General features: G+C 54.7%; 1 protein-coding gene across 1 annotated transcript in view; it reads right to left on the minus strand.

Annotated features, from left to right (window-relative positions):
• LOC142046288 (uncharacterized) overlaps nucleotides 1-9,174 on the minus strand; it is a 33,369-nt gene extending 24,195 nt beyond the window's left edge. Inside the window, exon 1 of the mRNA XM_075062141.1 lies at nucleotides 8,789-9,174. Coding sequence (XP_074918242.1) covers nucleotides 8,789-8,864 — 76 coding nt within the window. The 5' untranslated portion in view covers nucleotides 8,865-9,174. The remainder of the gene's footprint in view (nucleotides 1-8,788) is intronic.
• Between the last annotated feature and the right edge of the window lie 7,841 nt (nucleotides 9,175-17,015).

Raw genomic sequence — 17,015 nt, forward strand, 5'->3', positions numbered from 1 at the left:
TGGCTGGTGGGAGGGGAGCATGCCCCGGAGAGCCTGGTCCTAGACTCTGGGCCCATCCACAAACTCAGTCCCTCTGCTGTGCTGGGAGAGGCTTCCAGGGAACCAGGGCGACATGCTCAGGAGGTGTGGCTCCTGCCTGTGCTTCCCACTCAGTTCCTGCCGGGTTTGGGCCCCCTTCACTCGAGTTGATGGGGGGAACAACCAAGCCCACCCCAGAATGCGCCCTGCAGAATCAGACCCAGCTGGGCTCCGCACTGGCTTCTTCCTACCCATCTCTCTCCTCTGGGCTGCTCGCCATTTTCCTGTGCCAGGGCATAGATCTGTTGGTGTCACTAAGGATAATCCTAAGTAACTTAAAAGGTAAAAGGCAATAAGGATATACAGTCTCCCTGTTTAGGCCTCAGATGAGCAGGAGTTCTTCCATGTTTAAACTCTAATTGACCTAACAGGCCAATAAATAGAAAAGGCCAGGTGCAATGTCCCTTATCAGTTGCCATACAGCTCAAACTGGTCTAAAGCAGAAGTAATGAGGCCTGTGCACCTTTAGCAGGACAAGATAACTTGCAGAAGGAAAACTTACTAATGAGCTGCCGCTGCCAAGATTACATAATGCACCTGCGCTTACGTAACTGCTACAGGGGGAGGAAGGAGGAGGAGAGGGAGGGGGAAGACAAAGAAGTGTGTGAGAAAAGAATGCTGCAGCCGGACAGAAGAGGGAGGGGAACGGGGGCTTGCTAGTCAGCGAGAAAAGTTCTCATGGATAGAAAGGAATAGACTGCTTGTTCTAGGTGTGCTGGATTTGAGGCATGTCAAGTCTCCCAGCACCACTTTGAGATCTCAAACAAACTTAGTTTGCTTCTCTACCCTGGTGTGTTTATTGGCGTGGTGCACACCGGGCGATGGACCCCCCTGCTGTTGCCCCCCTCGGGCACTTTGTGCCGGCAACAGATCCAGTGACCTCCTTCCACACTCCATGGCCCTCTCCCCAGCCTCCATCCTGCTCCCCACATTCCCCGATGCCCACTCTGTCTCCCTTCTTCTCCCCGCATTGCCTTGCCCTTCAGCTGCCCTCCCTACTGCTCCCACCCTTTCTTCAGTGCCCCCATCTCCCTCGAGCAGTTCATGCACCTCCACATTGCTCTGGCCCCTCACTGCCTCCTGCCTGCCACACGAGGCCATAGGCGGTGGCCATCTCCACTGAGAGCAGCTCAGCTTCCCACCCACTGAGGACAATGGGAGACAGGAGCCATCTTTACATGGGGGGAGGGGGAGAGGAAAGCATGGTGGCCATCTTGGCTGAGGGGGACATGTTGCTTCAGTCCTTTTGGGAACAGTGGGAAATGGAGGCCATTTTTAATAAGGGCAAAACCTTGATGGGGAATGGCCTCAGCTTGGCTTTACATTGTGAACAGCTTTAGAAAAACATCCCTATTCGCCTGAGCCCTTGTGATACCCCCAAACCTGCCCCTTTGCTGGCAGAGAGGCCACAGACTGGCTGGGCCATGGAGACTGAACCCCACTGTCCTCGGCGATGGTCCCCTGGATTGAGACACTTTGACCGGGGGTGGTGTCGGGGAGTGAGCCCAGCTGCTGTCTGTGCTGCCCCAGCACTGTGGCTAATGAGGGAGCTCCAGGACGAGCAGCCTGGCACCTCCACCACCCTGAATTCACCCCCAGGGATATGAGTGAAAAAGGGGGGGTATCCCGACAAGAGGACCCCGCCCCCCTTCAAGCTGTCCCCAGATGCAAAGTGAAAAGGCTGGAGCGGAACCGAAGAAGAGCTGCTCCTTCAGCCTTTTCCCATCTCCTGCCCACTCGCAGGGGAAGACGCAGTGAAACCCCGATGTGGACTAGCCAGTCAGGACACCGCTGCGTTGGCCGAGCTGCGTGGGAAGCCGGGGTAGGTCCGTTACTGAGCCGAGCTCTCTGGAAGACGCCGAGGCAAGATTTCCAATGCCTGGCTCCCAGGCTAAGGTACAAGAATTCCACAGTAAGCTATCGGGGCGCTTTGGGGAGGGCTGAGGAGATTTTCTCCCCCTCCCCTCAGCACTTCCTCTGCCCTTCCTGCCTGCGGTGAAAAGCAGCCTGTGCCTAATGAATGCGCCTAGCTCTGAGTAGAACTGGAGCACTCCTCTTGCTCCTGCACAGCCGTTCCCCTGCTCCATAGGCACTGCCAGGCCTGCTCGGGATCCTCTCCCCGGTGCTGGCAGCCAGTAGCGACGGGCCTGCATTGCAAAGTGGGGGCCAGCTCAGAATTCCCCCAAGGGGACTCAGATCCAGAGGCCTGCTTTGTGCCCTCACTAGCACCATATGGGGCGTAAATGAGGATTTGCCCAGCGCAAGGCTGAGTGGAAAGGGACTTCCTCCCAGGAGAGGGCGCAGGAGACTCAAATCCTGGGAGAATGCACTCATGCCTTCGTCCCTGTGGATGAGAGAGAGGTGTGCCCGCTAGGGGTGATCGTAGCAGTGCCCTCTCTCCTAGCTGGAGAGGCAGGCTCTCGAGCATGCCAATGAGCAGGCTGCCCTCTGCGGGCCACACAAATCGTGATGCTGTGGCAGCTATCAGGGGTTCTCTTTTAACTCAGATTGCTAGGGGCCGGTGGGCACAGGTGCTAATGTTTATTTTTCCCTGTGGGTACTCCACCCCCACTCCTCTCTGAGGCCCTGCCCCCAACCCCCTTGCCCTGAGGCCCCGCCCTCATGCCACCTCTTTCCGCCCCCACTCTGTCCCCTTCCCCAAGGCCCCCCGCCGCCTGCTCACTGCTTTGCACCCTCCCACAAGTGCCTCCCACGAGCTGCTAAACAGCTGATCAGCGGCTCCACTGATCTGCGACCCCACCCAACAGCTATGGCTGGTGGGTGCTGAGCACTCATCATTTTTTTCTGTGGGTGCTTGAGCCTCTGAGCACCCATGGAGTTGGCACCTATGTTTGTGGGTCTGGAGCCAAAGGGCCTGAATTTTACTCCTGATCATGGCCATAAACTCTTCTTCGGCCATGGAATGGTTACTAGATCTTTCAGCTGAAACCTTACAACCAGCATCCCCGTACTATGTCTGGTCATGGCTGAGCCCTCAATGCCTGTCACAACACAACAGGGATTTGCTATAACATCCTTCTATAAATATAGCTGATCCTACTTCAGCCATCAGAGGGGCTAGAAGGTGGGCTTGTCAGGACTGAACAGGTGAGCTGCTACTGCCTGAGCAAAAAGAGTAATTCCCTGGCCAGTCAGCGTCTCCTGAGTACTGTTTGGAATGGTGTCCTCCACCTTAGAAGTGGCTGCATCTCAGCAGGGAGTCAGACAATTGCAGCTTGTAATGTACTTGAGAATGAAGAACAATAGGTGTATCTATTTTGAGTGCCCCAGGGCTTTTTGAGCATCCTCTGCCAAGGGTGAAACAACGAACAATATCACAGAAGATTTCAGAAGCCATTTGTTTTGAAAATTCTTCTGTGGATTTTTGTCCAACTTAGCGACAACCTTAATCAGGCTGATATTAGAGGCTGGCCACCCTCAGAGGTTGCAATGGGGACCTGCTGCAAAGCTAGGGACCACGAGTTGCTTGCCATACCGTGAGCTAAAGAGCTGAGCTCTCCCGTTGAGAGAGAAAACAGCCTCACACAGTCTGAGTGGCTCAGGCAGAGGGCGCGTGACATATGACACAGTCAGACCAGTGCGTTACGCTTTATTCTTGGGCACATTCTGGGGGGGTTTCCTATGAGGCTGGAAAGGGGGTGGGACAAAGATCACTCCTGGTTTGAGATCATTTAACATTGAACACAGCTGTTGCGGTTTAACATTTCCCCCTTCAATGGCATCTTGGAGTGCATTAAGGTTTGGGGATGGGGTCTTTAAATCAAGAGTGGGTAGCTTTAAAAGACACGCTCTATTTCAACCCGAAGGGATTGGGCTTAATGCAGGAGTGACAGAGTGAAGGTCTGTGGCCTGTGGGATACAGATCAGACTAGGTTATCAGATGTCATAGATTTTAAGGCCTCTATGCAATGGCCACTCTTTGTCTATGTAGCACCAGCCATGTCGCGTGATGTTGGAGTCAGCACTGCTCTGGGATGGGGGTTGTGATTTTAGTTAGCTGCTTTTGTTGCAAATCCAGCAAAGAAAACACTTTTTTTTTTTTTTTTTAGGATCTATAAAAACTAGAAGCTATTATGTTGCTAGTTGTTTAAAAGGATGATTGTTTTGCAGCAGAAAAAGTGTCAGGTTTGTTTTTTCTTCTTTAAAGAGGCACTGTCAGGTTAAAAGTTGGGGCCCTGCAAATCCTTTCTATTGCAAGTAATCCTGATGTGCTTGGCCCTGCTGAGGCCAGGGCACTACTTGTGTGGGAATTAATCTGGTGAGAAAAGGTTGCAGCATTGGGCTCCACACAGTTAAAAGCCCATTTCCTTATCTATGTTGCAAATAACATGAGATTGTTGAAGTAAAAAGGAATTTCTCCCAGCTGGGACAATGAAACTAGGCTAGTCAGTTTCATGCTTGTTTCTTGTCGGTTTCACATCCAGGCTCTGGTGCCTTCATGCAATGGTGCCTGGTCCCAGTTACCTGGGGGTTTGTTATGTTATTATAGCTCTTCCCTTTATTACTTTGTTACTGAAAATCTCATTTTTTAAAAAATCATGAAAACATTTCTACTAATAGGAGACTTTGCGAAATCTTTTTAAACAGAGCCAGAGTCCCAGGGCTTATAAATCAGGATCTTTCTCCAGGTTGGGAACTATCCCCAAGTCTACCTTGTGAGCCTACGCAGACCTGACAGCGGCCCTTTCAGCTAGATGTATCAAACCCAGTGAACTCCCCTTTGTGTCTGGTTAGAATCATCTTGGAGCAGGCCAAGCTGGGGCCTAAAATCTCCAGAGTCCTTTTCAGGATGTATTTCAAATTAACCTCTTCAGTGCTGAACAACCCACTTGCACACATTCATCGACACACACGTTACAGATGAACTCACTAAGGGCCCAATCCAAGGCCCACTGAAGTCAAAGGCAGCCTTTCTATTGATTTCAGTGGGTTTTGGGTCAGGGCTTAAACCCTTGTAGGCCGTGTCTGTGACCTGATACACAGAGCCAGGCTGCCCCCACAGCGCGCTGGGGAAAGGTTTCCAGGAGAGGACAAGGACGCTGCCTCAGTTCTAAGCTAGCTTACTTCAAGGCCTTGTGGGTATTTAAAGCCTAAAGTCTTCTGGTCCACTTGATGGGCCCTCTCTGCCTTATGTTCCATCATGGCAGGTGTAAGGGGCCGTAGAAGCTGCTGTCCCAGAGGATGGGAGATGGGGTTCTCAGTCCAGAGCCTCTGGCTTTTCAATGTTCTCTTCCCATTGCTGCTTTTGTTGCAAGACGGCTGCTTGCCTTTCTCGCCAGGAGCGGGTTTTCTCCATCTCTCTCTCCCTCCCCACACTCAGCCTGGCAATAATTAGGCCGTCAGGCTTTTTTCAGTGGTGGGTTTGTAGACATTTTAAATGCTGTGTCAGATACCCAGATAACTGAAATAAACACACAGGTGCCTCCAAACCACTCCCTGCCGAAAGATGCACGCACGCACACGCTCTTCCCTGGCAAGTACACACACATGCAGATCTGCCAACACACTCTGTACACTCATACCACACCGGCAGAGACAAACACAAATCCACAGATCTGTACATACCCACCAGACACACACACACACACACACACACACACACACACACACCAGACAGGCAAAGACAAACACACACACACACAGAGCTGTACACACCCACCAGACAGGCAGAGACAAACACACACACACACACACACGCAGAGATCTGTACACACCCACCACAAGGGCAGAGAAAGAAGCACACACAGACACATGCACATCTGTACACACGCACCACGCAGGCAAAGACAGATACACACACACAAACACGCACATATTTGTACACACCCACCATACAACCAGAGATAAAAACACATACAGAGATCTGTACACATGCACCATATGAGCACAGAAACACATGCATACACAGACACACGCACATCTGTATACACCCACTACACAGTGGAAAACACACATCCTGGTGTACACACACACACACACACTTTACTAATGATAACCCAGTACCTGTCTCTAGTCCCTTTCTGCCTGGGGTCTCAAAGCACTTTACAACATGCATTAGTTAACCCTCATCCCCTTCCCCTCAGCCGTGCCGCAGGTCAGTGCTGTCCCTTTTACAGATGGGGAAATTGAGGCACAGAGAGAGCTGTGTCTATATTCCCACAGAGCCTCAGTGACGCAGCTGGGGATAGAAAGCGCTAGTCCGTGCTGGGTTTTGGGCTCTGCCTGTCCAGTTAGGCCCTGGAGCTCCTCGGGGCAGGGATTGTGTGGCTCTGTGTTCTGGCCTCAGGCCAAAGCCCCTGCTTTCCCCACTAGATGACACTCCCCTGAGCCATCCCGTCAGGGAGCAGTGAGTACAGCTGCACGGGGTGGCATTGAGGGCTATGGAGCAAGGCTATGCCCAGCGGTTTGACCTTTGCCTGCCTGCTAATGGGGAAAAATCCCCCCTCATGTACAGAGGGTACGTAGCCCTTATGGTACTGGGCAGCCGATCTGGCTGGTCCTGCCCGCCCTGTCCCTGGAGGAGCTGTGGTGGCAGCCCGGACATGGCTGGGACATGCGTGTGTGTGCCCTATGCAGGGCAAGGCCCAGAGCAAACACGCCATGGCATGGGGGTCCCCCAAGGAAGGGGAGGGAGCTGCCAGGGCCAGCACTGCTCAGGCCTCCGTGGCTGTTCCTGCCCAGCCAGGCTCAGCAAGGACATTCTGTGGGGTGAGGAAACGTCCCCCAGGCCCATGTGCAGGGCAAGAGTGGGATCCGGTGCTGCCAGCCTTTCCAAGGAGAGCAGGGAGAGCTGAGGAGTGGGCACTGCTGGCCACTCTGATCCGAGCCTGTGACAAGAGGAGACGCGGCTGGGAAGGGAATCCCTGCCTGACAGCTCTGCTTGGTGCTGTGGCTTCAGGGGTCCTGTAGCTCGTCTCCCCTGCTCCTCAGCTCTGCCACCCGGCCCCGGGCCCTGCCTTCCCCACTCACTTCTGGCCACTTGCCGCTCTAGGACGTGGACCAGGCCTGGCAGCGGTGGCCTGTGTGCTTTGCATGTGGGAGGGCTCAGGGGCTGCAGCTCCATGATGGACCCTGAACTCCACTGGGGCAAGTGTGATTAGCACCGGGATCGGGGCAGGGAAAGGCATAAGGAGGGATCACAGCACACAGCTTCACAGCTGCCCTTGCACGAGGGAGTGTGAGCTAGTGGTTCAAGTGCTGGCCTCAGACTAAGCCAGAGCTCCTGGGTTCTCGTCCTGTCTCTTGTCGCCGACTGTGGGCAGGTCACCGCACTGCCTGGTGCCTCAGTTTCCCTGTCTATAAAATGGGGCTAGTGATCTTGACTGACCGTCCAGGGCGGAGCTGGGTGCCTGGGTCCACTACCGGGTTCTGAGAACAGCGGGTGGAAGGTGTCCTGGAAATGCCAGCTGAGTCAGCGGGGCTGGGAATGACTTTCAGGCTCACTGGACTGTGAGGGATGAAACAGGAAAACCCACATGCCCAGTCTCTGACTGACCCCGTTCAGCAGCCGTCCTGGATGCAGCAGGAAGTCAGGCCTGGGCGCTGGTGATCAAGATGGGAATGGGTGGAAGGAGCAAGGGGGAGCCCAGGGGGATGGGAGATTCCTTTGGTGTATTCCAGGAGCCAGACGGTGGCTCCTGGATAGCATCCGATGGAGGCTGAATGCCCCCAGGACAGGGAAACGCCGCCTAGCTCCACCCCATGTTCACTTCACATCCTGGCCTCAGGCCTGCACTGCTCCTGGGAGTCAGGTGAGACTCATCCCGTTGCCAACCAGACTTTGCCATCTCCCCGTGCCTCGGTTTCCCTCTTTGTACAATGAGGACAGGCATACCGAGGGCCTGGAGATCTAAGGAGGGAGTGTGGGTGTGGAGGGCTGCCCTGTGAGACATCTGCTCCGTGTTCTCAGCCCAGCAGGAAGGTCAGTGCAGCCGACAGCTCGGCTGGGCTTGGGGGAGGGGGTATCCTGTCAAACAGCTGAGCAGTGCGTTCTGATCTAACTTCGCAGGGCGCTTTGGGTCCCTGGTGAGCTCCCCCAGCAGACGGGGAAGGGGCTGGGGTCTGTTTGCCGTCCGTGTCCCCAGAAAGGCCATGTGTATGACAGCCACCTCCCCTGCCCCATAACCAGGCTCAGCAGAGACCCCCAGAACGCAAACTCCACTGGCCCCCCAGCCCCAAGCCAGCTGCTAATGTCGGTGTTAAGGACCCAGGTCCCCGCCACATTAAAGCCCCTCTGATCTCCTCCCAAGACACACACAAGCCCCTCTGTTATCGTCCTGCTAGGTACGTTCTCTCTCCTGCCACTCTCCCGTATGCTCACTGCCTTCTCCCAGCCCCTCACCGCTGGGGTACAGCCCTCCACTGCTGGAGTACAGCCCCCCGCTGTCTTCCCCCCTACACTCAGCCCCACACCATCTTCCCCCCTCCATCCAGCCCCACACCGTCTTCCCCACTCCCTCCAACCCCTTCTTCTCTGCTCTGCCCTCCCTCCCTCCTCCAACCCCCCTTTTCTCTTTGCCATTCTGGCTGCTCCGGGGATGGGGGGGAGCTGCTTCCACACCCAGGTCAGGGACCCCTTCACACAACCCCCCCAGCCCCCTGACCTCTCGGCCGTTCCCCAGCAGGGTACGCGTTCACTTCGCCAACTCCCGGCGCCAGGAGAGATGCCAGGGCTCCCCTCGGCACTCACCTGCCTCTGCCGGGCGCAGGCCACCAGGGTCCATCTGCAGCAGAGCCCCTTCAGCCTTGGCAGATTCTCCAGGCATGATCTATCATCCAGAGGGAAGGCCGGGGAGGAACCGTGCGCGTGCGAGTCTCCGGCTGCAGCCAGCGCTCTCGATCTGCGCGCCAGGCAGGAATTCCACGGCTAATCAGCGAGGACAGTGCGTAGGTAGCTCGGCAGCCCAGAATGGGATCTGTGACCTGCCCCCCTCCCTTTTCCCACAGCCCCAAGATGTGGCTGGAGGCTGCGCCGTAGCAGTCCTCGAGAGCCAGTGCATTAGTGCTGCGCGGGAGGGGGGGGCCGGGGCTGCTGCTGCTCGAAGAGCCCTGTCATGCTGGATGATGTCAGCAGGATTTTTTTCCCTCTCCTCTCTGTAGAGAAAGCAGGGTGTGTGCCAGGCACTGCAGAGCCGGGCGGGGGGGATGGAGGGAGAGACGGAGGAGAAAGCGACTGAGCGCGCTGGCTGCACAGTGCAGAGCTACTGCCTCCCTCCAGGGTAATTGCATCAGCCTGGGCCATGGCAGCTCCCCGACGCAGCCCCCTCCTCTGCGCGCAGGAGGGATCGGGGGCAGGCCGGGGCTCTGTGGCTGCTGTAGGTCTCAGCACGTGGCCCGGCGGAGGCGAGAGGGCTGCGTGGAGCCACGGAGAGATGACACGCCAGCCCCGGGGCTCGCACATGTGTGGGCAAGTGCTGGCTGCCCCTGGGGCCATGCTCGGACACACACACACGCAGTCACGAGGGCACAGGCCTGCACGCCGACAAGAAGGGCAATGGAGGACCAAGTGGGGAAGGGTCCTCCAGCCAGGCCTGCAGCAGTAGCCCTGTATTCCCTGGGGCGCTCCATTACAAAGGCGAGGTCAGGGGCGGCAGCAGAGAGGCCCTCCCTGGCGCCAATGACCCTGCCAGGGGCTCATCCTCTGACCCCTCCAGATACCCCGGGGAATGGAGTGGGAATCTCTGCCTGGCTCCAGGGTTAGATATTGTTTTGGGGAGTCGGTGGGGAGGGGCGTTGGCTGTGTACAGGCCCGCTAGGGAAGTTGGGGACTGCCTTGCCTCAGTTTCCCCATCAGTGCAATGGGGATAACACCGGCTTATTTAACACAGTGGCCATGAGGCCAAATCAATGCCTGGGGAGTGCTAAGTACACATGGGTGAACTTGGAGGGGGGCACTGTAAGATTTTTGGGGTATCAAACCCAGATCCCTTTTTCTCCCCATGTCAGAGTCCAGGGCTAGGTGGAGCAGGTCAACTGGGGAGTTATACCAGGCAAGCATGGTTCCATTGGCTCAGTTAGTGGGTTTCCTCCATCCTGATGCCCCTTGGCGGGGCGGTGGTAACATGCAGGGCGCATTGCCAGGTAGCGCATGGTTTTGGTGCATGGCCATCCCGGCCAGGCAGACGGCAGCAGCATGCTGGGTTCTGTGTGCCATAAGCCAGCCAGTGTCACTGCCCAGCTTCGTCTGCAGTGCCAGGAGCAGGCACGCTCCAGGGGAAGGTAGCGGGAAGCCACCCACAGATTTCAGATCAGGCCCCAGAGAAGCAGTGAGGACCTAGGCAAAGCCCTTGGTTACACAATATTGCCAAGTAGTTTGTTCATGACCAGAGGAGTCTGTCTCCATCGGAATAACTTGGCTATATGCTCATGATGGGCCCTTCTGCCCCTAAACTCGATGAGTCTGTGATCCAGAGGCTAAATTTTCTGATAGACCCTGTCCTCTGTCCACCCACAGTGACATTCGTAGCAAACAATGATCCCCAAACCTTTCAGGATCGCACCCCAACTGTTACCCCTGTTCTCGCCCCCCCTGCTTCCCAGGAGCCAGGGCCAGGAGTGGGGCCACGGCTCTGGGGGGAGGAGGTTACGTGAACAGGGAAAGGGGGGCTGCAGCTGGGTGCAGAACCGCGACTGGGCCAAAGTTGGGGGCCGACGGTGGGGGTGGGGCCAGGGCTGGGGGTGGGGCCAGAGCAGAGCTGAGAATGGAGTGGGGCTGGGTGGCGCTCCCATCCTGCCCCCGTGGGGGCTGGCCCAGGCCCCATTGCGCCCCCCCATGAATGTTTCTCTGTGCCTTGTCACGGAGTCCCCAGGCGATGCTCTGGAACTGCTCCCCACCAAGCCAGGCAGGACTTTGGGGAGCCTCCTCTCCTTGGAGCAGACTGTCTTCAGGGCAAGAAGCTCACACGGCTTCACCTCCTGGGTCTGACCTTGGAGCATTCAGCATTTGCCCCTCCGTGCGCTTCCCACAGCGAGTCCACCCAGGCGGGGTCCTGGGGAAGCCACAGGGTCCTGAACCCCCCACTTCGCAGTCAGACGTGACTCTCGGGCAGCCAGTAAAACAGAGGTTTATTAGATGACAGGAACATGATTTAAAACAGAGCTTGTAGGTACACGAATGGGACCCCTCGGCCGGGCCCATTCTGGGGCCCAGTTTGGCAGACAAACCCCATCTGCACTCTCTCTTCGTCCCCAGCCAGCCCCAAACTGAAACCCCTCCAGCCCCTTCTTTCCGGCTTTTGTCTCTTTCCCAGGCCAGGAGGTCACCTGATCTCTTTGTTCACCTTTAGCTATCCCCTTGCAGGGTGAAGGGCCCGGCCATTTGTTGCTAGGATACAAAGTGTCGGCACTTTATGCACACTGGAGACTTAAGAAATGCATAGGGGAAACTGAGGCACCCACACAGCATTTAGAGGAAACATCAAGAACAGTTCCACTTTGTCATGCCCCCTTAGGGGGGCTTGCCCCACAGTTTGGGGACATTGGGTATAAAACTAAAAGCCAGAGACAAAACGCACTGGAGCTGACAGCAAACATTCCAGACAACGTTATTATCACAATCGCAAGCAGCCAGTCAGTGGGGCCAGATCCTCTGCTGGTGTCAGTCAGCAAGGCTCCAGTGGGGCCAGATCCTCCACTGGTGTCAGTCAGCAAGGCTCCAGTGGGGCCAGATCCTCCACTGTTGTCCATCAGCAAAGCTCTACTGAAGCCAATGGGGCCAAATCCTCTGCTGGTGTCAATCAATGTAGTATTGCTGACTGCAATGGAGCTACCTCAATTTACACCAGTCTGGCAGCATCTCACAGGTGCACTTCAGATGTGGCGGGAAATGCGTCTGGAAGCTCCCTTGGAATTCAGGCTCTGCTGCATCCAGCTTCCTTGGGCAGGAAACGCGAATGGGCAAGAACCTGCCGGAAGCCGTCCTCGTTGTACAGAGAGTGATGGTGGAGCCCTCACACTGCTTACAGGAGATCTTGTTTTGGTATCAACTTGTACAAGTCACAACCCAGTATTTGGTGGATGACTTTTACTCAGTTACCTCCTGCTTTGATAGACCTATAGGCTCTTTATGAGAAAAAACTCTCCCCAGAGCCAGCTCTCCAGCATGGATTACGGTACCTTCCACTGACTGGGCCCACTGAGATGCCCTTTGGCTGCTTGCAGCTCCCAGTACATGTGGGATGGTCCATCTGAACTGAGCAGAACTTGAGAGGTGAGCTCTTAGATTTCTCCAGACTCCTCTAGTAGATTTGAGTTGCTTCAGAGAGGTTCCTTTCTGGTCAGAAGCCCGTAGTGTCACCAAATGGTGGCCAGCTTGATGACCAAGAGCATTGTCATCTAACCAGCAGGTTGGTCTTTCTTAGCCTCAGCACCCTGCCATGGTGCATGACTTTCCTTTCAAATGTCAATAGCTATGGTTTCTAGTGTCATGTGGCTATGCCAGAGAAACATTAGACACCTATGGGGGGAGGGATAGCTTAGTGGTTTGAGCATTGGCCTGCTTAAACCCAGGGTTGTGAGCTCAATCCTTGAGGGGGCTATTTAGGGATCTGGGGCAAAAATCTGTCTGGGGTTTGGTCCTGCTTTGAGCAGCAGGTTGGACTAGATGGCCTTCTGAGGTCCCTTCCATCTATGATCCTATGGTAGAGAAACCCTTCTTGTTATGCTCACAGCATGTGTACACACAGACACCTTAGGTAAAAACATAGAATACTCTTGCTGGAAGGTTGCAATGTAGCATGACTTTGTTTCTTAGAATCTAGAATCCTAAGATGCAAGGTTCTAAAACCAGAGAGAGACAAAGCAGGCTGCTCCCTAAAGCAGAGAGGAACAACTCACTCCTCCTTACTCTGGGCTGGCTCTGCAGACTGATAGCAGATGACCCAGATCTCAAGTTTCCCTACAGAGCCCTCTAGCCTTCAAGCAGGACCAGGAAACAAATTAAGACAATACAATAGCTTGTAGTTTTAACACAGTTTTCAGTACACTACACTTGTCACCAGCATGTCTGTGTGCCTGGACAGGGATGATTTTCTAGATCATGGGATATGTTTCTTCTTTGCTGGAGGACATGGCAACCTTCTACTTCTAGAGGAAGTGGTTAATGGCTAGAAGAGCCAATGACCATTGGATGAGAACGTGACGCCCCAGGCTACTGTACTGTAGGTCACAAGACCCAACACACTGTTCAGTTCTTGAACCCCCCTTGGTGAGGTGGGAAACCCACTGAAACAGCTCTTTGGTGACCCTTTGATCAGAGACGTCCTGATGGCACATTCACTGGTGCACTCACTCGCACCAGCCCTTCAAGGAGTCCTCCTCTGATTCTCACTGACCCTGCACAGCGACAGTAGCACGGAACTGGTGCCTTCATCCCCTGAAGGCGTTGCCTGCGTGTGGAAGGGTGCGCTTGGGTAATGCACTGGGCTGGATCTCAGGAGGCCTGGATTTGATTCCTGATTCTGCCACAGAGTTTCCACCTGACCTTGGAAAAGTCAGTCGGTGCCTAACTCCCAATGATTTCAATGGGAGTTAGGCACCGAGATCCCTCCACACTTCCCCACCTGTAAAATGGGGCTACTAAATCTTCCTTTGATGGCCTTTGTCTAGTCCAAGCATCGGGGTGGAGGCGAGCCCTGGCTATGTGTCTGTCCACTGTATTGTCACTACCCCATGTGCCCAGTGTTCTCCTAGTATAATGCATCTCTAGATGCTGCTGGACTACAAGCATTGGCCTGCTAAACTCAGCATTGTGAGTTCAATCCTTGAGGGGGCCACTTAGGGATCTGGGGCAAAAATCTGTCTAGGGATTGGGCCTGCTTTGAGCAGGGGGTTGCACTAGATACCTCCCAAGGGCTCTTCCAGCCCTGATATTCTATGACTAGCCCCTTATTGTTAAAGGGAATGATTCTCCATTTCCCTAGTGTCACTTGTCACGGAAAATGCCTCATTACTCCATAGCTTTTCCAAGACTGTGTCCGTGATGTATTTCCCACAATCCTCTCTCACTTTGGGCATTCGCAGTGGCTTTTCTACTTATCTAGCTCATTGTAGGAGAGCGTCTCCCACTCCCCTGGGGGGGCCAGAGACGTATAATCCCCTTTTACAGATGCGGAACGAGGCACAGAGAGACTTGACTAAGGTCACACCAGAGAACTGGTGGCCAGGACAGGAACTGAACCAAGATTTCGTGCATTCCAGTCCAGATCCTTACCCATAAGCTTACCCCTGGCATAAGCTTTGCCACCCCTGTGAACTCATCATGTTATTTGAACAACTCTTCATCTTCAACAGTGCAAATCCTCCTCATTGGCTTCTTCGGGTGGCGCTGGACCCATTTCTGCTGCCCCTCTTGGAAAAGCCCCATAGCACTGGATTGAGAAGGGACAAACCAGCGAACAGAACTCGAGAGCAAGGAGCTCGCTGGCTGCTAAACGCTGCAGGGGGAATCCCAGCCCTGTTTGAAATCGATGGCAAAACTCCGCTGACATCAACAGGGACTTTGACCCGCTAGGTTTGTACAGAGGTGGATTAAGATTTATTGCAGCCCTGGGCACGAAGAACATTTGGGCCTCCCATAGCCCGGGGAGTGGGGCCAGATTGGCTGGAACCCGGGGGCCGTGCGTCAACCCACCACTGTGTACAGCAAGTTCTTTAGAACCTTCTTTAGCTTTGATGGGGCCCTGCTGGGTTTCATCCCTATTCAACTCCACAGGACTTTCTAACAAGGGATGCTCAGTGGTCCCAGGTTCAATCCCCTCTGCCGACACCCCACCCAGGCGTGCAGGGTCACACGCAGTGTTTAGGCTGGCTGCATTCAATAAAGCTGTTAGTGCTGTAATTCCCACGACGCTCAGCTCTGCCTTGCTCTGGCTTCTGCAGCCCAGCTAGCCACCTCTGCAGCAGCCGCTCCTGCAAGCCAGAGCTGGAAGCCAGACATCTGACGGGGCGGTGTGATATTTATGACCCAGTTCTGGTGGATCAGCCGTACCTTCATTCGGCTCTTTCCTTCAGCAGCTCAGTCAGAGATTGCAATGCAACAGCCGCCCCCGTACAGAGCAGTGACGCCGGCGGCTGAAATAACAACGACACGGCTTCCAGTTTATAGTGACAGTTTGGGCTCTTTCACACCGTGATCATTTCATTTGCAGTATGAGACTCTTCTCACCAAACCGCACGCACGTGTTTGCTAAACTGCTGTCTGCCGTCACAGCGTTCATAAGTGTCATGACTGAAACTTGGCACTGACCCCATACAGCACCTTTCAAAATGCTTCCCAAAGGTGGGTCAGTAGTCTCATTTTACTGGGGGGGGAAACTGAGGCACACAACAGGGAAGAGACATGACCACGGTCACACCGGAGGTCAGTGGCACAACTGGAAAGAGATCTCAGGCCTCCTGCAGCAGTGGCAGAAGTGCCCCAAAGTGGGAGGGAACAGATGTCCAAACTGTGGCCCCACCTCTCTGTGCTGGCCGCCCAAGATCCTGTACTGCTTCTTCCCTCGAGGCCCTGCTCCTTCGCTGCCTCTTCCCCCAGACCCTGCCCCCTGCTTGCTCCTCTGCACCCCCTGCCCTGGTTGCTCACCTTACATCTGATAAAAGTGGAGACCTGCCCCCACATTCTGGCGCCCTGGCATCCGGCCTCCCAGTGCCATGCTCTGAGCGCTAAACAGCACTTGCCTCCTTTAATAACGCGTCAAGGGCAAACTGGTGTCACTTCACTGACTTCTGAGCTGATCGACACCAATTAAGGAGCTGGCCTGTGCCATTAGCAAGGATCTGGGTGGAGTCTCCTTCGCTGGCCATTTTAAAATCAAGACTGGACGATTTTCTGCAAGATCTGCTGCAGGAATTATTGCCAGGACGTCCCCTGGCCTGTGTGACACAGGGGGTCAGACTTTGGGATCTGCGACCTCAAAACCTAGTCAGATTCAAGCAGGAGTTTATTGCTAGTATTTCTCTGACAAGGGTGCCCCGCAATCAGGACTGGGGGGCTGCAGGAGTGTGGTCATCGTGAGGTAAACTGGGTTGCCACAGTATGAGAGGATGGAGCCATGCGCCACCCCCCACCACCACTGCCTGTGTGTCAGTCTGTTGGGATGCCATTAACCACAGCAGCAAGGGAGTTGGACCCCAGGCTCCCATTGAAGCTAGTGGAGGATCAGGGCCCTGGTTCCCCAGCCCGCAGTCCTGTGAGCAGAGGGTGATTTTTGTTGTGCTCAGCGGTCCCTTTACAAACAGAGCCCTGCAGCACACACCCAGGAAATCACAGTCCTTGCTCCACAGAATTTACAGCAACTACGGCCCTGAGCCTGGAACGAGCTTAGCCCAGATGGAAGCCAATTAAAGGCAAAGGCTCCCGATCTCATTCTAAGCCAAAAAGCAAGACCCGCACATGGCAACAGCAGGGGGTCGTAGAGGAGGGAAGCTGAGGGTAAGAGCAATACAAGCATGTGGTTACATAGCTTTTACCCATTGCTTTTCATCAGCAGCTCTGAAAGTGGCATTATCCCCATTCTACAAGTGGAGAAACTGAGGCACCAAACTTTGCCATGACTTGCCCAGGATAACTCAGAAGGCTAGAAGCTGAGCTAGGAAGAGAACCCAGCTTTCCTGGGTCCCAAGCCAGCGTGCGATCCAGTAGGCTACACTGCTGCCCTGCTGGGTAGGGCTTATTGGCCAAACTTCAGAGCCCCAAATCATTTACCATTTCCCCCCTTCATTAAAAATGAATCAACATTAGCTATGCCCGTGCCCCTCTGTAGCCCAGGTGACGCGCTTCCCCTGGTTTCTCAGGGCCAATTTTTGTGGCTTTCCAGTCGCATTTGGCAGTACTTTCCCCTCTCCCCTGTTGCTATGCAAAAGTCAGTCAAAGACCCACCCAACCCACAGGATTGTGCAGGGGAACCACCAGCTGTTGC

The sequence above is a fragment of the Chelonoidis abingdonii genome, chromosome 2, assembly GCF_003597395.2.
Source record: "Chelonoidis abingdonii isolate Lonesome George chromosome 2, CheloAbing_2.0, whole genome shotgun sequence".
Classification (NCBI taxonomy): Eukaryota; Metazoa; Chordata; order Testudines; family Testudinidae; genus Chelonoidis; species Chelonoidis abingdonii.